General features: G+C 40.1%; 2 protein-coding genes and 1 long non-coding RNA gene across 3 annotated transcripts in view; all 3 read left to right on the plus strand.

Annotated features, from left to right (window-relative positions):
- Positions 1–23,187, plus strand: part of NOP2 (NOP2 nucleolar protein) — a 102,473-nt gene that overhangs the window by 12,920 nt on the left and 66,366 nt on the right. The window lies entirely within an intron of this gene.
- LOC134491147 (uncharacterized) lies at positions 1,194–13,202 on the plus strand. Its single transcript, XR_010067295.1, has 3 exons — positions 1,194–1,616; positions 11,535–11,680; positions 13,099–13,202. It is a non-coding gene; the product is annotated as an uncharacterized LOC134491147 (long non-coding RNA).
- On the plus strand, positions 13,203–14,716 carry LPAR5 (lysophosphatidic acid receptor 5). The gene has a single exon (XM_063294690.1). The coding sequence runs from the start codon at positions 13,326–13,328 to the stop codon at positions 14,436–14,438; it is 1,113 nt and encodes a 370-aa protein (XP_063150760.1). The 5' UTR covers positions 13,203–13,325; the 3' UTR covers positions 14,439–14,716.

A 23,187-nucleotide genomic window follows, 5' to 3' on the forward strand; every position in this document is an offset into this window, starting at 1 on the left:
ACTTTGTACAGAGAAGGACCTGGTCCTGTCTAGATAAGTTTTCTTTATGTGCCTTGTTAATTTAAGAATTCAAGCATAATAAATAAGTTGTAATGTAGAAAAATACAGGTCCAGACAGTGACAAGGGTATAATTCTTGTCATAAAATGATTGATTAATGCACTATTACAGCAGGACTGGGGAACAGTAGGAATAGCTCAGTTGGAACAGCTCTAGGTTGGGTCCCACTTGCAGGAGGAGGCTGGTAAACACAGTACATGTAAGACAGATTAAGACTGAATCCTGAGAAGACCTCTTTTTTCCTTCTATCTCAGTCCAATTCACATATCACACAAGGCAAAATTGTGGCTGCTTTGATTTTAGATTGGTATATCGTATTGAGGTCTTGCGATGGCTCTCCTTTTGTGGCTAACATCATCCTGTCTTCCTCGTGTGCTTTTAAAGGTTTTAAAATGACTCTTTTGTATATTTATTGGTTTTCTTTTTTAATTGACTGATGTACTGATGTACACTGCCCAGAGTCATGCTTTTGTGAGATGGGCAGCCATACAAATGTGATGAGAGAGAGAGAGAAATAATCCAGCTCTTGTGGTTTATAAACCATGGTTTATGGTGTGGTTATAATCAACCATCCATAATTCAGTCACCAAACCATTATTAAATGATGGCTCAATGCAACTTGCAAACAAAGCCAAAGTCTGAATTCATACAGCACACAAGGCCATCATGTACTTCGTTGGCCTTAGCATAGTGTATGAACAGCCGAGATCACCAAAACTTTATTAATACATGGGGATTTGAATCCAGGTCTCCGTATCATAGATCTAACCAGATGGGCTTTTGTTACCACCATTTGGATTATCTGCCACAGCACATCTTGGGCCTTCTCACTACTTGGATAAAAGAGAAAATGATACCTTGAGGTATTACAGGTACAAGATGTGAAAAGTTCTTACATGCAAAACAACACCTCACATTATTTCAGAAGGACCACAGAAAGTCAGTGCAAAAGCTGGGACATTGGTGTAATGCACTCAGTGTGACATATCCATCTAGTGAACACTCCCAAGACTGATTTCAAGGGTTGCTGGCAGATACTGGCTAATGATTAATTTTTTTTTTTGCTTTGCTCTGCACTCTTCCCTACTCAAGGTAAGATAGAGATTTGAGGAAATGAGAAGTGGGGGGAGTAAGTACAAGTTTTCACCAGCCCACTTCCTTGTTTTTCACATGTCCACAGTTGCTGCTTCTTTCATTTCTTTCATTTTTGCCTTAATGAAAAGTCTAGCATGGCTTATTAGCTACCGAAATGAACGTTCTTGCCAATGCCGAGTTGGTTGCATTACAGAGAGAGGCTTAAAAAAAATGGAGTGGAAAGGAGACAAAGAAGCAGTGATGCATCTGAAGACAGAAATGGAAACAGTCAAGGAGGAGATGGAATTGGAGAGATCTAGGAAAGTTTATGGAGCTGAGAATTTTGCTACCTGTCTCGCATTTTTTTACTGCTTGTGATATTCCTTGGAGTTTTTACTGATGAGCCAACGTCTCTTCAGTTGCTGTGAGCGTTAATCAGGACATTTGAAGCTGGTATCTCCGCCCACCTGCACGAGGGGAGAGGTAAAGCCCATGGAGTAAATAGAAAATGGTGATGGGATTCGATCTGATGCTGATAAATGGTAGTTAAACCTTTTTGGCATCCATAAGGTAGTCAACAAATTGGGGTGATGGGGAAAGAGAAAAACCCTCCATATCTGAAACCTGAAACCAAAATTTCTCATCTGGCCCGAACCAACATGCAACCATTTGTGTGTGAGATACGGTTTCTGCAATGAAATGAATGTTAAAGGCAATAGGCAGCCTTAGGTATGTTACGGTAGAAGATGTGTAATATGAGCAGAGATTAAGGTATAAACTGAGAGATGTCAGGGCTTGTATCTGATTTTGCTGATTTGGCCCCCTCCCTGCATCACGGTTGGTGGAAAGGAGTAATGATAACTCTGGGGTAAAAAAATGTGCTCATCCATACTTACAGACAACTTTGTGCACCAAACTGAAAAAAGGGTTCTGCTCAGGTTCAGTAAATGCTTTCCTCCAAGATCATTGCTCCTTTTTATTTGGACAGAATTTCTCTTGTACTGCTGCACAGCAAACAGAAATCCAGCACAGGGAGAGTTTCCTCATTGCTGCTTCGCCACGTTGGAACAATGTGCCCGCAGAATGCTAGAGGATTATATAATTAGGGTTTTGCAAACTGAATTCCGTGAGAGACTAAGGACAAAACAAATATAGTTCATTCGAATGCAGCCAATTTTCTATCACTAGAGGTTTGGGTTCTGGGAATTATTGCTGTTATTTTACTAACATGTTCCACGGTTACCCCTTCCATGTTCCCCAGGTCCCTCTAGGCAACAAGGCTATAATGCTTGCTCTAAGTATTGATGTTTTACCATTAAATCTTCTGCTGATTTCAGTGATTGTAGGTTTCTGGCCGATATCCAAGATTGTTTCCATACTACTAAAACTTTTCTGTGCTGTTGCACCTTTAAAAGAATTCAGTATATCTGCATACACATGACCAAGCCATGCAATTGTTTTTGGCTGATCATTCCTGAGATCATTGATATATTGAATAGGGGCAGTTGTGGTGGTGGTGGTGGTGGTGGTGGATGCTTCTCATTCATTTAATCTTATTTACTGAATCTATATCCTGTCTTAAAAGATGCTTCACAATTAATAACAACAATATGAAGGAATAATAACAACAATGTGTTTAAAATGCAATTCAATCTCTTGGAATTACTAAAAAGAAATAGCATCCAATTAAAATGTTCAGATAATTAGATGCCCAGATAATAGCATGGAAGGGGAAAAAGCATTCACCGTCATGTACCCCACAAAACATACAAAGATCTCTGGGGCTGATTCAGGGGTTGGGAAAGAAATGCAAGCATCTCAAAATATTATTAACGAGCAAATGGATATTTCAGTGTCAGTCTTATTTGGAAAAAGAATGGTTACTCCTTTGGTTCTGCATTCTGGAAAAAGCAATTCAAAAACCTTTCAGAGACCCCCACTTTAATGAATTCACTAATAAATGAGTGCTTGAGTTTTGGCATATTCTGTTTCCAAAAGTTTTTATATTAAGCTTTTGCCTTCTTAATACACCTAACAATGAGACTTACTGTGAATCTTTCTTTCTCAGTTTTTACTCTCCTGTTGATATTGGACAGTTTAAAACCAGGCCAAGCCACTGACTGGCTAACAGAAATCTAATAAAACAATAGGATCTCGTGGTGCAAGGTAAAGTCCAAAGACTTTACTTGCCCCTAACTCCACGAGTTTGGACCAAAGGCCTCTTTTTCCTGCCTTGTTATTGTGATGTTGCCTTCATCTCATCCCCAATCCATATCTTAAGTCATCCATACTATTCCACTGTTAAAGTAGTGCTTTCCCCTTTAAGCAGCAATAAGCTGTGACCATTTTACCTCAAATACAATCCAGTGTGCTTCACTGATCATTCAGTTGGTGTTGCATTCAGGTGATCCCAAAGGGCTAGGATCAGCCCTACACCTATGGGACACTTAGACTGGTACAGGTATGCCCCCTTCCCTCCAACCCCTGAGCACTGTCCTCAAGGGCCATTCTGGTTTGGACAGTGGGCAAGTCTGATTCTTTCAAACCAGCCTCTCTCCCTGTACCTTACATGGTGAAGTGGAAGGGAGCTTATTTAGGGGAATTCACTGAGCCTGGAAACAAGAATAAGCATTTACAAAAGTTTGCAAAATAAGAACAGATGGACGTTCCATTTGTATCTCGTAAGTGGAAACCAACTTTCCCCTACATCAAGATATGGAAAGAGGATCAAAAACACCAAGAAGGACCCACCTTAAAGTACTTGGTGATGAAAGGGGGGCTTCACCAAGTTAGTGCCCAAGATCAAGTTAGCTTCCAAGATTTTGTAAGCTAGTTCCTTTTTCCTTGTAATAAACCTGACTGAGAATATAGTTTTCTTGATTATTATTAGGGGTCCTGACAACTGATGTACTGCTCATGTACTGCTCACCCCTCCTTCCCACCTGTAACCCTCAAGTGGGCCCAACCTCCTGTTCAATAGGGTTCATTCCAGATTTTCCACCCCTCTAGCTATTTTTCCTCTAATTTTATCGGTGCCAGCTTCCTGAAAGCCTGGAAGTTCTTTGGCCTCTGTTCAGCAAGAGGTTACTCAAGTGAGATGATATCAACCTTCTCCCATTTCAGACATCCATCTCCCTGTTGCAACCTTCACTAGGAGGAGTGATATTCAGCAGAATATCGTTCCGCCTAGTGAACAGATGGGAGGAGAGCCATACTAGTCTATGGTGGCATAAAATCATAAGGAGCCTAGCAGCACCTTCTCCAACTAACACATTTTATTAAAAGGCTTAAGCTTTTGTGAGCTGCAGCTCACTTCATCAGATGCAGTGATCGGGAAAGCCTTTAGATCTGTTAGCCACCACAGAGGCTCTGAAACTTAAGTCTAAACCCCATCAAATTGTGAACTACTTAAAAATCAATGAATAATATCAAGTCATTATTATGCCATGCAATATAAAAACCCAGATTTAACCTATGCCCTCTTGAGCAAGTGTGACTTGATAATAATTGGGACAGACCAAAGACTTCTAATTAGGTTATGAAGTCATGAACCATTCCTGGCATGTAGTTTGAAGTCTACCGCCAGCACAGCAAATCAGCAGGACTTCAGCACTATAGCCAAGAGATCACAGTTAACTCTTTGGCCTCTGCCTCCTGCTAATGGAGGGAAACCCCAGTGAGCAGAGCTGCTTCAGTCTCATCCAAACAAGTCCTTGTTGGCAGATTGCTGGGAAAGCCTTTGGCCCAGGAGAGATCAGAAAAGTCACACACCAGGCATTTCTATAAAAATAATTTTATTTACAGAAAGCAAAACATATTTAAAAGCTTCTGCATTCTTGCAGGCTCTCAGTGAGAGCAGCTGCATGCCTACACAGAAGGGAAACAGAAACTAAAACAAGTCCAGGCAAGTTTTTCTTTCCCAGGTGCAAAAATTAACATTAGAAAAGGAGACAATTAAATTCAACCTCTTCACCATAGTAACCTTAATCTGTAGTAGAAAACATGAACACTCCCCTTTTTATACTACAGAATAAGATGCAAACCAATTTTCTTTGACAACTCTGTCTTTCCATTCACATTATTTTAACATTATCTCCCCTTTGGTTTAACAGAAAGCTATCATCCTTCTCCCTGTGTTTTTCCAAACCTAGGTTATTTGTTATAGTTCCAAGGCTTTTTAATGTGAAACGGCTTTTCATGCAGGCTTCAAAATCAAGCCTTTGTTTTTCTGTTGGTGTGAACAGCAGCAAATCATCAACATAAATGCACAGATACATACAGCCTTGTTTGTCTTTCTTCATATATACACATGGATCTGCTTTTCCTTTTTTAAAACCAAAATTCTGCAGTTTTTCATCTAATTTTTGGTTCCAGGATCTAGCAGCTTGTTTTTAACCCATAGATTGACTTCTGCAGTTCACAGACTAGATTCTCCCCTTTTTCATAGCCAGGGGGTTGCTGCATGTATAATTTGTGGTCTAAATCACCATAGAGAAATGCAGTTTGAATGTCGTAGTGGTGAACTGACATTCCTTTGAGTGCAGCAATTTTTAACAGTAATCTAATTGATTCACCTTTAGTAACTGGTGCAAAAGTCTTGTCAAAGTCTAAATCTTTCCTTTGAGTGAACCCTTTTGCAACTAACCTTGCTTTATAGTTTTGGATTTTGCCATCAGCATCCCTTTTCAGTTTGAAAACCCACCTACAACCTAGACAGCGTTCATTGGGAGGTAGATTTACCAGTTTCCATGTTTTATTTTCTTTCAAGGATGCTAATTCCTGTTGCATGGCAGAATGCCAATTTCGTGCAATCTCAGGTGGTAAAGCATTCACTTGTTCTAAAGACTCAGGTTCTGTGAATATGTGAAAAGCCTTTACTGTTTCAGCCTGAAAACGTGATGGAGGAACGCCTTTATTACTTCTCTGAGATCTGCGAGGTAATACAGGGCTTAAATTTTGACTCCTATCACTTTCCTGAGAAGCATCTGTCTCATCAGACAGATCTTCAGTTTGCTTTTCTGGTTTAATGTCCTCATCAGGCAAAAGATCACCATCAGCAAGTCCTTGCTATTCTCTTGTGGTGGTCAGATCAACTGGAGAGCTAGAGTTTAATCTCCCCCAGTTTTGTTCAGCAAAAGAAGCGCTTTTGCTAATTATCAATTTCTCTCCCATTATGAACCTGTAGCTCCTCTGGCTTGGTTCATAGCCAACAAAGATGGCTTTCTTTGTTGTGGGGCCTCCTTTCCTTCTCTGTTGTTTTGGAATATGAACCCAAGCAGTGCTACCAAACACTCTAAGATGGTTTACCTTTGGTTTCACACCATAAAACAAATGGAGTGTCCTGAATCACAGTTGTACAATCTGTTTTGTACATAACAGGCAGTAGATATTGCCTCTCCCCAATACTTAAAAGATAAATGTGAATCTTTTAGCAAGCATTCCATCGCATTTTGCAAGGTTCTGCCCTTTCTTTCAGCAACACCATTTTGCTGAGGGGTGTAAGGCTTAGAAAGAATTTGTTCTATCCCCTTTTCCACTAGGAACCTTTTGAATTTGTGAGAAAGGTACTCTCCTCCTCTATCATATTGGAGTGCAGATACAGGCCTAGGGAATTTTCCATTTGCCCATGTCACAAAACCTTTAAATTTCTCAAATGCCTCATCTTTATGTTTTAAGATGTAGATAAATGTGTATCTTGAGAAATCATCAATGATGGTCATTGCATACCTTGCTTGTCCAAGACTTGGAGCAAAAGGACCAATAATGTCAGAGTGTACAATTTCCAAAGGTCTAGTTGTAACTCTGTCACTCTGCTTACTCACAGGAGCTTTTAGTGTTTTTTGCAAACTACACAGTCTAAGTATTTATCACAGGGTTTTATCTTTAGGTCAGCACACAGCTGTGGCATTTGTGCTATATACTTGAAATTAGCAGGACCAAATCTCCTGTGCATCAGGTGTACACATTGGTCATCATATGGAGTGTTGCCAACTGCAGCCTTGCAGCTTGGCTTCCTTGCATTTTGCACCATGTACAAGGAGTCCTTTAATATACCAGTAGCACACAATTTTCCATGTTTACGTATCACAACCATTTTTCTTAAATGTTATGACATACCCTGTTGCAGCCAATTGTGCCACAGATAAAAGGTTTGATTGTAAATTTGGCACATACAACACACCTTTTACAGTTTCTCCCAAGCAGGATAAATACAAGTCACCTTGTCCCATAATTTTGGTCACAGACCCATCAGCCAAAGATACACTTTGTCTTTCAGTTTTAGACAGTGACACAAAAGAGCTTTTACAATTACATAAATGACAATTGGCCCCAGAATCTAACACCCATACATCAGAATTACCCTTCTCAGCAACCTGTGCAATTTGGGTTGTCTGAAGAGCCTTCTTCTGTGTTGCCCTTGTGTTCTTCTTCTCTGTCTTTCTACTCTTGGGTCTCAAGGGACAGTCTTTCTGCAAATGTCCAGCTGAACCACAGGTGAAGCATCGCTGGCTGGCTAGTGCTGTGGCCTTAGCTTCCTTTCCCTTCTTTTCCCTTGTTTTCTGGTACTGCAGCTTTCCAGAAGAGATGGGGGGGGATCTTTCCTCTCTCTTCTCCCATTCAGCAAGTAAGCGCTGTGTAACATACGATGGGGTGAGGTCTGCTTCAGGCATAGCCTCCAGGGTACAAATCAGTGTGTCCCATGTTTCATTCAGTGAGGACAGGAGGATATAGGATTTTGTGAGAGGTGTAAATTCCATCCCTCTCTCCTGCAACTCAACAAACGGCTGCTGAATATAATGCAGGTGCTCAGGAAGGCTATCTCCTTCTGCAGGGTAGGCTTTGTACAGCTTTTTTGTCAGGGTAACTTTACTCCCTGCTGTTGCCTTTATATACAAGTCTCTTAAAGCATCCCAAAATTGCTTTGCAGACTGCATACCTTGCACGTGGACTAGCTGATTGTCCTCAACTCCCAGGATAATGGTGGCTCTAGCCCACTCATCCTGTCTCAGCCATTCAGCACTGGGATTTTGGGGGGTTTGCTCACCAATTGGCAGCCAAAGTTTCTCTGCGAAGATACATCTCCATCTTCAGGGCCCAATTCAAATAGTTGGTCTCTGATAGGCGCTCCAGAGGCATCGCTGAGGGCTGGGAGGTAGCCATGGCTGCTTCCTTCTTTTGCAAGTCACCTCAGCTGGCTTCTTTGTCCTGTAGACCGGCAGTTGCTGGAAAATCTCCAGGTGGCTCCAAAGAAAATCTTCACAGGTCTTTGCTACCTGCCTTTAAATTGTGCATGAGGTGTGGAGCTGATCTCTCTTTTCTCTCTGGGTTTTACTGGGCTGTTTACTGGGCCCATAACCTATTGGCAGATTGCTGGGAAAGCCTTTGGCCCAGGAGAGATCAGAAAAATCACACACCAGGCATTTCTATAAAAATAATTTTATTTACAGAAACCAAAACATATTTAAAAGCTTCTGCATTCTTGCAGGCTCTCAGTGAGAGCAGCTACATGCCTACACAGAAGGGAAATAGAAACTAAAACAAGTCCAGGCAAGTTGTTCCCCCCAGGTGCAAAAATTAACATTCGAAAAGGAGACAAATTCAACCTCTTCACCCAGCCAAAATGATTAGTTACCATATTAGTTAATCTATAGTAGAAAACATTAACAGTCCTGATGATACAACCCCCAAGCCACCACCTCCTTTGATATAATATCTGCAGTACTGGAAAGGTTGATTCTGCTTCAGTGCTCCTCGCTTTTCCACCTTGGGAAAGGCATTACAGTACATGTGTCAGATCCCTCTGATCAAAAGGTTCACAGAACCCCTTATTGGAGCATCTTCCTTTAGTCTCTTATCACTGGGAACAGACTCGGTGTCGCCAGATGGGAGGGGGTGTTGGGTTGGAGTGTGAAGTGATTATGGCTAGAGATTTGTGGTGGTTCACATCAAGGCCAGTCAGTAGAGATATACCAGAGAGCCACCTGGATTGGGAAGGGGGGTGACATGCTTTATTGGGGAGTGGGGGGAAAATAATTATGTGAATGTAGTTTTAAATGTAAGTTTTGTGCGGGAATTTTCCATTCGCAGCTTTGCTTGTACTGCTCATTTTGCTTCATTAAAACAGTAAAAGGAGCTTAGACTCTAGACTGTTACTGTGTGAATGCTTGAATGTGCCAATACTTACAACATGATCCAAGCAGCAAGAACTATGCTCCCAAGTGCTCCATCTGGACCACAGTACCTGCAAGTCTGCTTTTCTCCTTCAACAAAGGAGCAGACTGATGAAAGCTGGTAAAAGCTGTGCTTACAGATACTTCATCAGGAGCACCTGTAAGGGTGGCTCTGCTGGTTTCCTTGCAGCAAGAGATGGAAAACTATCACTTCCTACCTGTTCCTGCATGGAGGGAAGTGCTTAATGGAGCTAAGGTAGAGAATAATGGCTCTTTGGCTTCACCCTGCACAGATTGCTTTTCCTACATAGAAGGAGATGACAACAGTCCACCATCTCCTCCTGCAATTACATACTGACACCACCAACTACTGGGCTTTTGAGGACAGATGGGGCTTCCTCATTTCCAATCCTAGCCCTTATATTATTCTGCTCACCTCATTGGAAAACAATCTGGCCACAGATCATTTTAAATGACCTCAAGTTTTTACCATGAAAAATTGTCTAGGCTCTCTTGTCTCTCATTGTCTTGTCTTCTTCTGAGGAATCTGTTTTGCTTAAGGTGAAGTTCTTAATAATTGTTATGCTGATTGTTATGTTTTTTAGAAATGAGGAATCAGTCATTGTTTCCTTATCACAGTAATCCTAAAAAGAAACCAGGTGCATCATGAAGCTATCATGGCACCCAGTAGAATCTAATTTAAATGTCTGTTTCCACCCATTATCTTAAGACCCTGATCAAATTCAAACTCTTACATTTGTTCTTTGCATGTGATAGTGGCTGCTGAAGAATTCTAGAAAACTCAAAAATGTATGGACTCAAAATTATGTGACATTTGATCACAGTGTTGTGCTAATCTGAAATACAGATATTTTTTTCTTTTCACCAACACTGTTAACTTTGCTTTATTATTCATTTAAATGGAGTGTGTTCCAGAGAAGCAGACACATAGCAGGGTGTCTTCAGAGTATAGTAACCTGAAATGAATTCAGTGTCTAAAAACCAGCTGAGAAGATGGAAGAGCCACATGAAGTTGTCTGTGGAATAATTATATTGCTTTGAGTTCAGGGACCAAAGTCCATTCTTTGGTATCAGAATTCCACATTCAAAGTTTTACAGCACTGTTGTTCTTTCCATTTGCCCACCTGACCATTAGTACAGCAGCAATGACATAAAAGGGATGCGGTGGCGCTGCGGGTTAAACCGCTGAGCTGCTGAGCTTGCCGATCGGAAGGTCAGCGGTTCGAATCCGCATGACGGGGTGAGCTCCCGTTGCTAGTCCCAGCTGCTGCCAACCTAGCAGTTCAAAAACATGCCAATGTGAGTAGATTAATAGGTACTGCTTCGGCGGGCAGGTAACGGCGTTCTTGTTTAGTCATGCTGGCCACATGACCACGGAAGTGTCTACGGACAAACGCCGGCTCTTCAGCTTTGAAACAGAGATGAGCACCGCCCCCTAGAGTTGGACACGACTGGACTTAATGTCAAGGGAAACCTTTACCTTTTACTAATGACATAAAAGTTATTCTCTCAGCCTTTTTCCCCAAGGTCCACAGAAATCCAGGATGCAGAACTTTATAGTTCTGTATAGCTACACAAGTACAGTTCAAAATGTAGCCATCGTATAAGTCTCTAACTTTTGTTACTGAAATACCATCTTCAATTAAGGTGGCTTTTGGGGGGGGCGGGTGCCTTTGAGTCTGTCTCAACAAGTCCCTGTACTTTTCTTGACAAGATTTCAGAAACGGTTTGCCCTTGCTCCTTCCTGAGAGGGAATGACTATCCCAAGGTCACCAAGCTGGTTTTGTGCCTAAGGCGGGACTAGAACTCCTGGTCTCCAGCCTGGTGCCTTACCCACTACACCAAACTGTCTGTCTAAAAAAACCTGGCGACTGTCTGGACACGTCCCTGCAGTTTTTTTTGGCAAGATTTCAGAATTGGTTTGCCATTGCCTGCTTCCCAGGGCTGAGAGAGAGAGTTTCTAGCCTGGTGCCTTAACCACTACACCAGACTGTCTCTTTTATTGTTTTAGGCTGTTTATTTAAAACTTAATGCTGTAAATGTTCACTGAATGCACTGAAATGCTCTTAGTAAAAGTAGTTGTGTTTCCTGTGCTTCCATCCTGGTTGCATCTCATGGGATGTTATTAACGAACCCTATCATATGTACAAAAATGTCTCTATAAATTTTAAAAGATGTTTTCTTCACAATAATTCACTCTTTCATACAGGAATAAAAGAACAAATAACAGCAAGCAGAAAAAGGTCTGGGAAATATCAAAGAATGCCCCACCTCTCCCCAGCATATCATCCAGGGATACCTAGAAGTATAAAATTATTTGCTCTTCCACATACCTGGAAAAACAGAAGCAACTTTGTAGGTAGGATGTCCCTTCACACACTTTTAATGTGTCTGTATAATATGTTTGGATTAAAAAATCTTGTCTTCCAGATCTTGGTGGTTGGCATCAGACTCCAAATCCATAAATTTTTTTCCACACAAAATCGCTGGGCCAGCTCCCTAAAGGGCTCCAAAGCATTTGCAAGGAGAATTTCTACATGACAATTTTGAACCAGTTTAAAAGCTACTCCAGACCTTTTGTTTCCACAACTTCAGCAGCACTGGAGACCTGAACTGGTTTATTTCTGGCTCAGCTGCAGTGTAGTTGAAATTGCAGACAATGTGGTTGTTTTGTTTTATCTTTGAGAAACTATGGGTTTGTTTTCCCACTGTCTCATCCCACATCAGTCCTTGAGCTTCAGAAAGAAAGGGATTGCAGGTAAGGGTTTTGTTGCTAAGGTAGTAATGATTTTTGTTCCAAGCAGTTCTTTATCTGTAAGAGCTGCAAAACTATGGAGCCACCTTTCACCTTGAAAGACTTGCTAGGGCAAGGGAAACCCAGAAGCTGGGGGAGGGGGTGGGGGGCTGTGAGACAAAAGTTTCTGCAAATAGGGAAATGGTCTGCCCACAAATTCAGCAGAACTACAACACTGCAAAGGAAACGTCGGCTTTACTCTGGTTTCAAATAACAACAGTGGAGCCAGGAAAACACAAGAAAAGAAACAAAATCAGATTTAGCTATCAAAATCAGCCATAACTATAGAAGTTCAAAGCGAATTCCAAACTGGTACAGTGTCCTTTTGTGGAGGTTTGCTATTCCTCTCCTGCTGCTGTCAGCTGAAACCCACCTTATGTAAAAACTCTGTTGTTTAGAATGTGTTAATCCTGGGTGTGTGTAACATGTAGCTAGCTCCAAAATTAGTAGCAAAATACCGAAACATCTGGAGAAATACCTATTTTTTAAAAATATATATTTTTCTAAGCAACTTACTATGTCACCTATTACATCTCTTTTCTCTTTTCATCATTTCATTTATTTATTTATTTATTTGCTGCTGCTGCTGCTGCTATTTAGGGTGGTTGGTTAGTTTGTTTGTTTCTTGGTCCCTTCATGTAAGCATTGACTCCTGGTGATTGCCTGGACAAGTCCCTGCAGTTTTCTCGGCATGATTTCAAAAGTGGTTTGCCCTTCCCTGCTTCCTAGTGCTGAGAGAGAGTGACTGGCCCAAAGTCACCCAGCTTTGTGCTTAAGGCAGGACTAGAACTCACAGTCTCCCAGTTTCTAGCCTGGTGCCTTAACCACTACACCAGACTGGCTCTAATTTAGGTGCCATTTCATTTTTGGAGACTCGAATGCTTTCTTTTCTCACTCACACGTCCCACCACATTATTCATTATTCAATATTCTTTGTGGGAATGCTATAATAAAAACACTTCTTTTCATTTTCACCTAGGCTCATCGTTCTGTGATTGAGAACGGCCCTAAACTTCCTCAACTCTGATGGATTGTGAAGCCTGGAATCCCAGGTCGGACGATTAGGACCACCATTAATGAATTAAGGAATAAGAATGATGAGCACCAAGTTGAATTCTAGGTCCTTTTTTGGTCTCTTGTAATCTCTTCTTCTCCCAGTATCATAAACAGGTCTATCAAAGTCTTCACCTCAGGTGATTCCCAGGCATGTCAGCAGCCAATGTTACTAAATGCAATGATTACAGTTGCATTCACCAACTGCAGTTGGTTGGATACAGCTTGATCTTCATAGCAGGCTTATGTCTCAATGTTGCATCCCTCTTGATATTCCTGTACCATCTGAAACTCAAGTCAGTGGTGGCCATCTACATGTGTAATTTGGTTGTGACTGACCTCCTTTTCACCATATCTTTGCCCTTCCGTATCTACTATTATTTCATGGGGGAATGGCTCTTTGGAACTTTCCTTTGTCAAGTCTTTGGTTCTCTTTTCCAAATAAATATGTACGGAAGTTGCCTTTTCCTGATGTGTATCAACTTGGACCGTTTTATTGCTATTGTCTACCCACTACGCTGGCGCCACCTCCGGCGTCCCAAAGTGGCCCGACTGCTGTGCTGTTTGGTTTGGGTGCTAATCCTGATGGGCTCTATTCCAGTTGCTGTTATCCACAAGACAACTTCATGTACTAAACAAAATGAAACGATTACTTTGTGCTTTGAAAGCTTCAGTAATGACTTGTGGCAGGAAGAACTCTTTTCTCTGGTCATTTTAGCAGAGATTCTTGGCTTTCTCTTCCCTCTGGCCTCTGTGACAGTCTGCTCGGTCCGAATTTTTCAGAAATTATGCCAGGCTGGCAGGATGCAGAGCCTGCGCCAAGAAAAGACCATTCGCATGCTTGTAGTCAATCTGGTCATCTTTATCATCTGCTTCGTACCCTATAACACCATTCTGGCAGCCTATGGGATGATAAAAGCCAATGTGATTAAGACTGAACTCCACACGCGGACTTCAGTGCGCAGTGCCCTTATCGTCACTATGCTACTTGCAAGTATGAACTGTACTCTGGACCCCTTGATCTATTATTTCAATACAGAAGGCTTCAAAAATACTTTAAAGAAAATAAGAAGAGGGCAAGCTTGGGATTCTGAGATGGGAACACTTCAGACTCGAGTAACCAAAGCTGATTTTTACAAGGCAGGGAATGCTAAGCAAGGTAACAAACAATTCCCAGTTCAGAATTTGATTGCTCCCTGTGAGGGCTTGCCATTTGCTTCCCCTAAGATATTCTTGAATAGCCCCATTGAAGACTCTGAAATATAGAGATAGAGGAACTGTCAAACTGGGAACTTTTGGAATGAATTACCACTGCAGAAAGTAATTGCCAGAAACATTTGAACAAAATATGAACATTTGATGCACTAAATACTGTAAAGGCCTGTACAGTAAGATGATTTCATATTTTGAGGACAATTTCCAGATATTGATTTTAGATTTTCTCTTCCATCTCCCATTCATCAGAGCTGTCCGATATTCATATGAATGCTATGAATGATGTGAGATATTTACAATAAAATCACTCATTTCCAGGTTCAGTTAAAGCTCTCAACTGTATAGTATGACTTGCTTCAGGATCTGGCATCAGAATGAACTAAGAATGGTTGTGGACCATGGATCATACATGCATGAAATACATGTTGCAGAAATACAAAGTTGTCATTGCTCTGCTTTTCTCCAAAACCTTGTGCCAAAAACATATTAGCTGTTTCCTGTATCTACAATAACTCTACATTGTTAATGTCAGAATGGTTTTTTGAGCTTTGGAAAAATAGCTTATAAATACCTAAAATAAAAAGCCAACTAAATAAAAAATGAATTCCTGCATCATTCAGCACTGTCCAGTGATCCAATGCCGAGTGCTAGGCAGAAGGCATTCAGCAAACAGAAAGTTTCAGTGGTATACTAAAGATCTGAATTAGAGAGGGGCTGGAAGGCGCATCTGTGCACAGCCAGCCTCCAATTGCAATGGATAATCTAGTTAAAATTGTAAGAAGCAGAGGGTGAAACTTACAGGGGTCATTATTATACCCCAACCCCAAACACACCCACACCCACAAACACATTTAATGCAAACACTTTATTTCTCAATCTCATCTGTTGCCACCATAAAACTTCTGTGAAAGCTGTTTTTTTAAAGCCTGTTTAAATCTTCCATGAAAGGACAATATTACATCTAAAATATAATGTTCAATAAAAAGGTGTTTGGTTCCCACTTTCCCACAACATAGCAGAGGACTGGAAACTTTTGGCTCTCAAGTACCAAAAGGGCCATGATCTCAGTAGTTCTAAATACTTGCATCAGAGAGAAAAAACAATGCCCTTTCTAATTTAGTAGCTAGTTTGACCCATACATCTTCCCAAGTAAATATGCACTGGAAGTATTATCTGAAAAGGTATGAAGTATATTTATTTTGTACAAACATGCGACAGTATTAAAGATCCAAAATGTCCAAAATTGGCTTTAATCTCATCACAGCGACATTCACAAACATGCTACATCCCAAACTCTCCAAAACGCAAGAAGAATAAAATTTTGTTTAAAAATATGAGTTTGAATGCCAAGCTTGTCTGTCTTCAATTGTTCTTGAGGACTTCCATAAATGTCAGTATCTTTACTAATGATAATGTTCTGACATGTTAACTCATGGCAAAACTATGAAATATCTATGAATGTATTCACAGGACATTTCTCTAGTAATCATAAAAAAAATCCCAGAAGTAACCAAAAGCACCAAGAGTGACGCATGACTTGAAGGAGACCTTGTCTTTTTTCCAGGATTATTGTGGATTTTTTTTACGGCATTATTATTGAATATATGAAGAGGGGAGAAACAGGTTATACCTTAATTTCAGCCATGGGTAAGGCAGAACGGAATGTTAAACATATTTAAGATCCTGCAGTTAGACTAGATTTTCTGTCTTTGTGGTAAGCCCAAGTAGAAAAAACTTTCCTGCTGTTGCTGTATTGGGCCATCTAGCATGGGAATCAAAGGCAGAGAATGTCCTCCATCCTTCAAAAAAAAAAAAAACACCACTGTGTTATACAATTAGAGAAAAAAAATGCCCTAATTATTTGAAAAAATACATTTGCATTATCAATAAAGAACAGAAGAATATAATGATATTGTCTGTACTTTAAATTGCAGTTTGTCCACTGTTATAAGTTAAAAAGTAAGGTTAATTTAAAAACAGTCATTTGAATTCAGAATTATGGCTCTAACTTGTAATTTAAAGATACACCTCATTAATTTTAGGACTTCATCAGTGATAACAGATTTGCTCTAGTAGCACATACGCAGTATAAAAACAAAAATGAATAAACAAAATGTTCCATTCCTATAAAAGCACTAGAAATTGTATATATTACTTGCATAGAATAAAGCAACTCCATCAATGCCTCTGGGATCCTGTAAACATTTTTTGGAAGCTAACTCTATCAGGGCTTCAGTTAACCTCTATCACAACCTGGTCTTGAGCCAGGCTAGTAGTTTGGAGTCAGTCCTGTTCCTCTGCTGCCACCTGGTGTCTCAGAATTTGCCAAAAAGAACAATCATCTAGTGCAGTGTTTCTCAACCTTGGGAAGATGTGTGGACTTCAACTCCCAGAATTCCCCAGCCAAGGAATTCAAATCAAGGAATTTAAAAAAAAAAAAAAAGCCAATTCTGGGAGTTGAAGTCCACACATCTTAAAGTTCCCAAGGCTGAGAAACACTGCTCTAGTGCAAGGGAATTGGAGACAGAAGTGATCTTCAACAGGTTTGAGAAGCATTTATAATGTAGGTCAATGAATTTGGTCCTATCGCAAGCCTTTATTGGGGGAGTTTTCAGAAGACCTGGAGTCTGAAACCTAACCACGATGCAGTAAATGCTTCTCTCAGTTACTTTGTATCCTGTCTCCATCTGTCTTTGAAAATAGCAATGAGGAATGTGAGTAACATGTTTATTAAATTAGCAGTATCCGTGATTTAAACAAAATAAAATACTTTTGAGTTGGCCTAAGAATTTTTCTAATGGCCAGCATCATTTGGATGGGATCTGAGCTAGCTGTAACTGATGAGGAAAGAGATCTTAGAGTAATGGTAAACAGTTCAATGAAGGTGTTGATGCAGTGTGCACCCGCTGTAAAAAAGACCAACAGCACGTTAGGGATAATTTAAGACACCAGGCTAGAAACCGGGAGATGGAGAGTTCTAGTCCCGCCTTAGGCACGAAAGCCGGCTGGGTGACCTTGGGCCAGTCACACTCTCTCAGCCCAACCCACCTCACAGGGTGGTTGTTGTGGGGAAAGCAGGAGGAGGAAGGAGCATGAGGTATGTTCGCCGCCTTGAGTTATTTATAAAAAATAAGGCAGAATAAAAATACAATATAAATAAATAAATAATAAGAAACAGTATTGAAAATAGAGATGCCAATATCATAATGCCCTTACATAAATGTTGCAACCACATCTGGAATATTGTGTGCAGTTCTGGTCTCTGCACCTCAAAAAGGATATAATGGAGCTAGAAAAAGTTCAGAAGAAGACAACTAAGATGATCAAGTGGCTGGAGTAGCTTCCCCATGAAGTAAGGTGGTGACATTTGGAGCTTTTTAGTCTAAGGAGGTGAATTAAAGGAGACGTGACTAAGGTGTACAAAATTATGCATGGTGTGGATCAAGTGGACAAGGAGAACTATTTTCCCCTTCCCAAAATACTAGAACCAGAGGTCACCCAATGAAATTGAATCCTGGAAAAATCAGGATAGACAAAAAAAAATTTTTTTACACAATGTATAATTCAACTTTGGAATTCACTACTATGGGACGTGGTGCTGGCTATCTTGCTTGGCTGACTTCAAAAACAGGGCTGAACCAATTCATGGAAGTCATGGGGATCAATGGCTATTATCCTTGATAGCAGTGTGACTGTGTAATGGTATGAGGGAATAACCTTGAGGGACGAGGGGAAGGAACTATCAGATAAAAGAGAGAGGAACCCACAACCGCTTAACGGTGCGAGGAAGAAACTTAGGAAGTATTCACCCTAATAGATCAGGCTGTAAAAAGAGACGGTGGGAGATTTGTACTTTCAGACTTGCAAGATTCCGTTAAGGAAGCCTTACAATAAAGTAGAATTAGCTCATCTGGTCGTGTTTCCTGTCTGAACTACCTGGGAGGTCTGATGGACGGAAGGCTTTCTGCTGGGTGACCAGTGAGCCTCCTTGTGCAGTTTTTGGCCACTGTGAGAATAGATGGCTGGACTAGATGGCCAGGGGTCTGATCTAGCAGGGCCCTGCTTATGTTTTATGTTCTTATTGCTTGTTTTGTTTTGTTTTATTTCTTCTGTGACTTGGGCAACACCAAACGTACTTATTTAGCAGAAGAATTCTATATTACGAGTAAAATATTTTCATCAAAGGCTGTTAGTTACACTCTGGAAAGTCAAGAAACTTAAAAAAGAAAACAATAGCAAACTACTTATAAGATAGACCCAAGAACTGCACAAATGCATTCACCAAGGGTTGAGGTCAACATGATGGAATGTTTACATTTACTTTTGTAAATGTCAGATTTTGTCAACCTGGGGTCTCCCACATGTTTTGGACATGAATTCCCCAAATTCTCAACCACCATAAGAAAGCTGCAGTAGATATAGCAGCTTAATTTAGCTTTGATGGACCTTATTTTTCTTTTCCTTTATCTTAATGCACCATCTAAAATGATACCCAGTTTTATCTAGCTGTCTGCTTCTGCTTCCACCTATCCTAGATCTTTTGCTTATGAATATAGATGGTTTTTAAGGTTTAAAACTGTTTGTTGCCTCCTTCCATATCCTGAGACTAAGTTGAATCACATTCCAGTTTGGGGTGAAATCCAAACCCGGGGTGAAGTAGAGCAATGCAGCAGAACATATTGGAACTCACCTGAGGCAGGATAGATGGCTCTAAACTACTTTATCCCAGTTCAAACCCTTCAAGAGCCCCTCCCCTAATTTGTTGTTTTGGGAGTTGTTTGAGAATAGAAAAGGACAGGATTGTAAACAGTGTTAGCATTTGCTTATGTAAAATACTTTGGTGGAAGAAAGGGGGAGTTTTAGATGCAGGGATCAACTGCTCTGCTCTCAAATCAACATCCCATAGGATCAAACCATTAACACTACCCCAAAAGCAGCATTTTGGGAATGATGGTGAGAGATCCTTGTTTTACTATTTCCTCCAGTTCATTATTCCCCATATGTTCATGTTGTTTAATAACTATTTTGACTAGCTTAATGATTGGTTGGTTTTAGGGAAAAGATCAGTGAGTTAATCTCTTATACCTTTTCCTATTCTAAAACCCCCAACTTATAGAAATAGGTATATTATTATTATTATTATTATTATTATTATTATTCCTTATCATCACTCCTTTTGTTTTGACAAACAAAACCCTTAGCCTGTTTTGTTATGATCTTTCTGATAGGAGGCATTGCTGCCACACATTTTATCATTTTCTAACTCAAACAGAACATTATGTGTACTTTACAAAACAAACTTTAAAGGAGTACAATTTTCCCATTCTAGATATTGGAAAAGTGGTTTTTGGTTTCCTGAATTATGTTCCAGAACTAGGAATGGGTTGAGGCAGGTTATTTCCAGGATATTGAATATGGCCCTCATAGTGAGTTGGGCATCTCTGCACAGCCCTGTTGACAACCCATCAGAAAATGACATCTAATTTGGAAGCTTCTCGTAATCCACCTGAATCCTGACCACAGAGACCCTATGGCTTCAACACCATCTTGTCGACCTTTCCCTTCCTCCAGAACTTGTTTTCTGCAATGCCTGATGAAGGAATATTAAAACTGTGAATATTTCTACAATACTTCATTTAATAAACTGATTGTTCTAAAATTGATCTAGAAATGACTTAACATTGTCTACAACAACCTCCAAAATAGGGATAAATATCATAATTTTCTCTTCAAATAGGTATTTTTATCATAGTCCTTATCCTCACATCCCCATCATCACAGCAGGAAGACATCCCATTAACCATTTTTAGAGGACAGGTTCTCACAATGTGGCCTTTATCATCCCCAGCTCACTGCAGAGGCATTTTACATTTGCCTTTAGCTACTTGCTTTTATAGGTGTTCATGCTGATGGCTGAACCTTGAGTTATTCAGCGAAATCAGCAAAGAAACGGAGATTCCTCTAATGCAAACGATGAAAATCCAACTGTGCTCAGATAGCTTCACAGGAGTTCCTGTTTCGTGGATTGGATGTCTGAAAGTTGAATCAATAATCATGGGAAAGATGCTTCCATTTTAAGTCTTGGTTTCTCTTATTAAAACAGCAACAGGATGGGCACTTGAGTAACAGAATGTTAAGCTCTACTATTTCATAGTTTTCACTACTCTACATAACAGAAATATATGGGCACTAGTTTTATACATTTAGTTCCTTTGTAAGAAGAGAGTAATGACACTTGTGATGGCTATTTCAGTAAAAAATATTATTCATCAATGCACACACAGAGACAGTAATAATACCCAGATACATCTCTGCAGTATATTGGTGATCTATTTATTATAAGCAAAACCTCTTAACAGTGATTTCCCAGCAAATTTCAGGCTTGGTTTTCCCTCTCTTAATTCAATCCACAAATCGTTTGTTTGTTTGTTTCCTGCCCACCATTAAGACAAAAGTATGGGACACCAATTCTACTGTAGTGGAATGGCTTTCAAATTTAGGACTTCATTGTTCATCATGAAATGTCAGCTCTTTACCAAGGGCCATTAAGAAGAATCTCATTGTGTAACCAAAAACTAGGATGCTACACTTGCTTAGTTTCCAAGTCACTTGTATGCATCCTCCATTGTGCATGTCCTTCATACCTGATGACTTCTAAACTACCTTTAAGTGTGGCTACTATTATACCACTCTGGTCCATGCCTCCACAGAGAGTAGGAGCCAGTCCTACAGAAGCCCATACTAGAGCCAGGAGGATCCTTGTTATTCTGACAGAGTCCCTGTCCAGACTCCAAGCTGTCATTGCCCTTTATTTCTAAGGGAGTCTGAGGGCCAGTCTGAATTGGTGGATGGAGGCACTTTACTCTCCTCGCCAAATGCTCCAAGTTGCAGAATGTAAAGATAATTGATGAACATTACAAATTGCAACTGAGGAGGCAGAATAATATAATATACATTTATAAATAAGACTATACAATAAATTCCAAACAAATAAATGTTGCTTAATTTAATGAGAGCATTTCCCAAATAGTATTGCAGACTTTTCCTTCTAATTTTATTGCCTCTCCTTTGTATGTGGAAATATATAATATATATAGTTAGTTTGATTTCTGGCCTCTGTTATTGTCAGAACTGAAGCCAGGTGGAAAAAGCTAATAACCTTTAAAAATAAAAAGTCACAAACTGCTGATTAGGTACTAAAATACTCTACTGTATCACAAATGCCCCACCATTGCAATCTACTCTAATCATCAAAAGCTACCTCTAATGGTCAGGCTTGGACTGAGGAGAATAAATCTACACCAGACATGCAACGGTGAACTGTTTGTGCTTTCTTTGGCAGCTTCACAACCAGTTATTTTTTGACAGAGGGCAAAGAGGATTTGCAAGCAATTTAATCAAATTTCTTTCAGCTGGTCAGTCAATTAGGTATCCTTCCAACCCTTTTTCTTTTCTTGAAAAAAATCACGTTTGTAATTGTTAGCCTTTTAATGTAAACCATATGGTTTAGTAATAACTGGAAAGTATTGAGCTTTGGTCCAAAATGGGTTGGTTCCTCTAAAGATTTCCTTATTGTCAATATTCATCTCCACAATTACGGCATCACGCTGTCACCCCCCTGATCAAGAAGTCTGGGAAGATCTTTAGACAGAAATGAAATCAGAGACATACAGGTAGTCCCTGGGTTAAGAATGCCCCGGGTTAAGGAAGACCCATACAGGTAGTCCTCACTTAACTACCACAACTGGGACTGGAATTTCAGTTGCTAAGCAAAGAGATCATTAAGCAAATCTGACCCAATTTTACTACCTTTTTTGCAGTGGTCACAAGCAAATCACCACAGTTGTTAAGTGACCCATGTGGTTGTTAAGTGACTCACACAGTTCCCCATTGAGTATGCTTGCCAGAAGTTGGCCAGGAAGGTCGAAAACAGCGATCACATGACCGCAGGAATGCTGTGATGGTTGTAAGTGTGTGGACCAGTCGTAAGTCTGAACCATCACTAAACAAATGGCTGTTAAGCAAGGACTACCTGTAGTTAAGAATGGAGCCTATTGTAGCAAAATTCGAGTTAAATACACAATGGTTTGAGTTTATTACACAATACTACTTATTCAGTATTATACAATAATACTGTTCTGGCTTACATACAAAATTCGACTTAAGGACAGACCATGGGAATGGAGCCCCCTTCTTAACCCGGGGACTACCTGTACCTGTAAGAGAGGAAGCAATAGTACTGTAATGAGCTGCTTCTTTCACTCTCAACAGCTGGGAGAATACAGACTCCAGAACAATTAAACAAGGCACCATCAGAGAGTAAGTGGCCAAGACCTGGCCGAAGATATCATACTTACTGAACCAATTGGAAGCAATAACAACAATACTATTACATTTGACTTAATGTAGCGGACCAATGCCAAATAAATCCAGAATGTGAAGAGAAAACTTCAAAAGTGTGAAGGGATTGGTAAAAAGAAGAGAGAATCAAGAGGCAAGTCTGTAGAAGGATTTGAGATGACTGAAAACCAAACTTAATGAAATATGTAACTCTGATCAGGAAAAATGAAACAAAGGAATTGCCAGATGTTAACCGACAGGGAAGCTATTCAGAGGAAAGAAGGCTGTCTTAAAAATATGCTAAGTCTTCCCGAAATGTGTAACAAAAGAAACCATGGGTTTTGGCAAAATAAACACAAGCTCTCAAAAAAGGAGGCAAAATATTTTGAGGAGCATATGGCAAAAACATTAGGGCCCTCAACAACAACAAATATTTAAAAATATTAGAAACAACAAGCTA

This window comes from Candoia aspera, chromosome 2, assembly GCF_035149785.1.
Source record: "Candoia aspera isolate rCanAsp1 chromosome 2, rCanAsp1.hap2, whole genome shotgun sequence".
Classification (NCBI taxonomy): domain Eukaryota; kingdom Metazoa; phylum Chordata; class Lepidosauria; order Squamata; family Boidae; genus Candoia; species Candoia aspera.

Bases quoted from the DNA above. Each gene is read 5' to 3' on its own strand.
- LPAR5 (XM_063294690.1), top strand. From the start codon at position 13,326: ATGTCAGCAGCCAATGTTACTAAATGCAATGATTACAGTTGCATTCAC.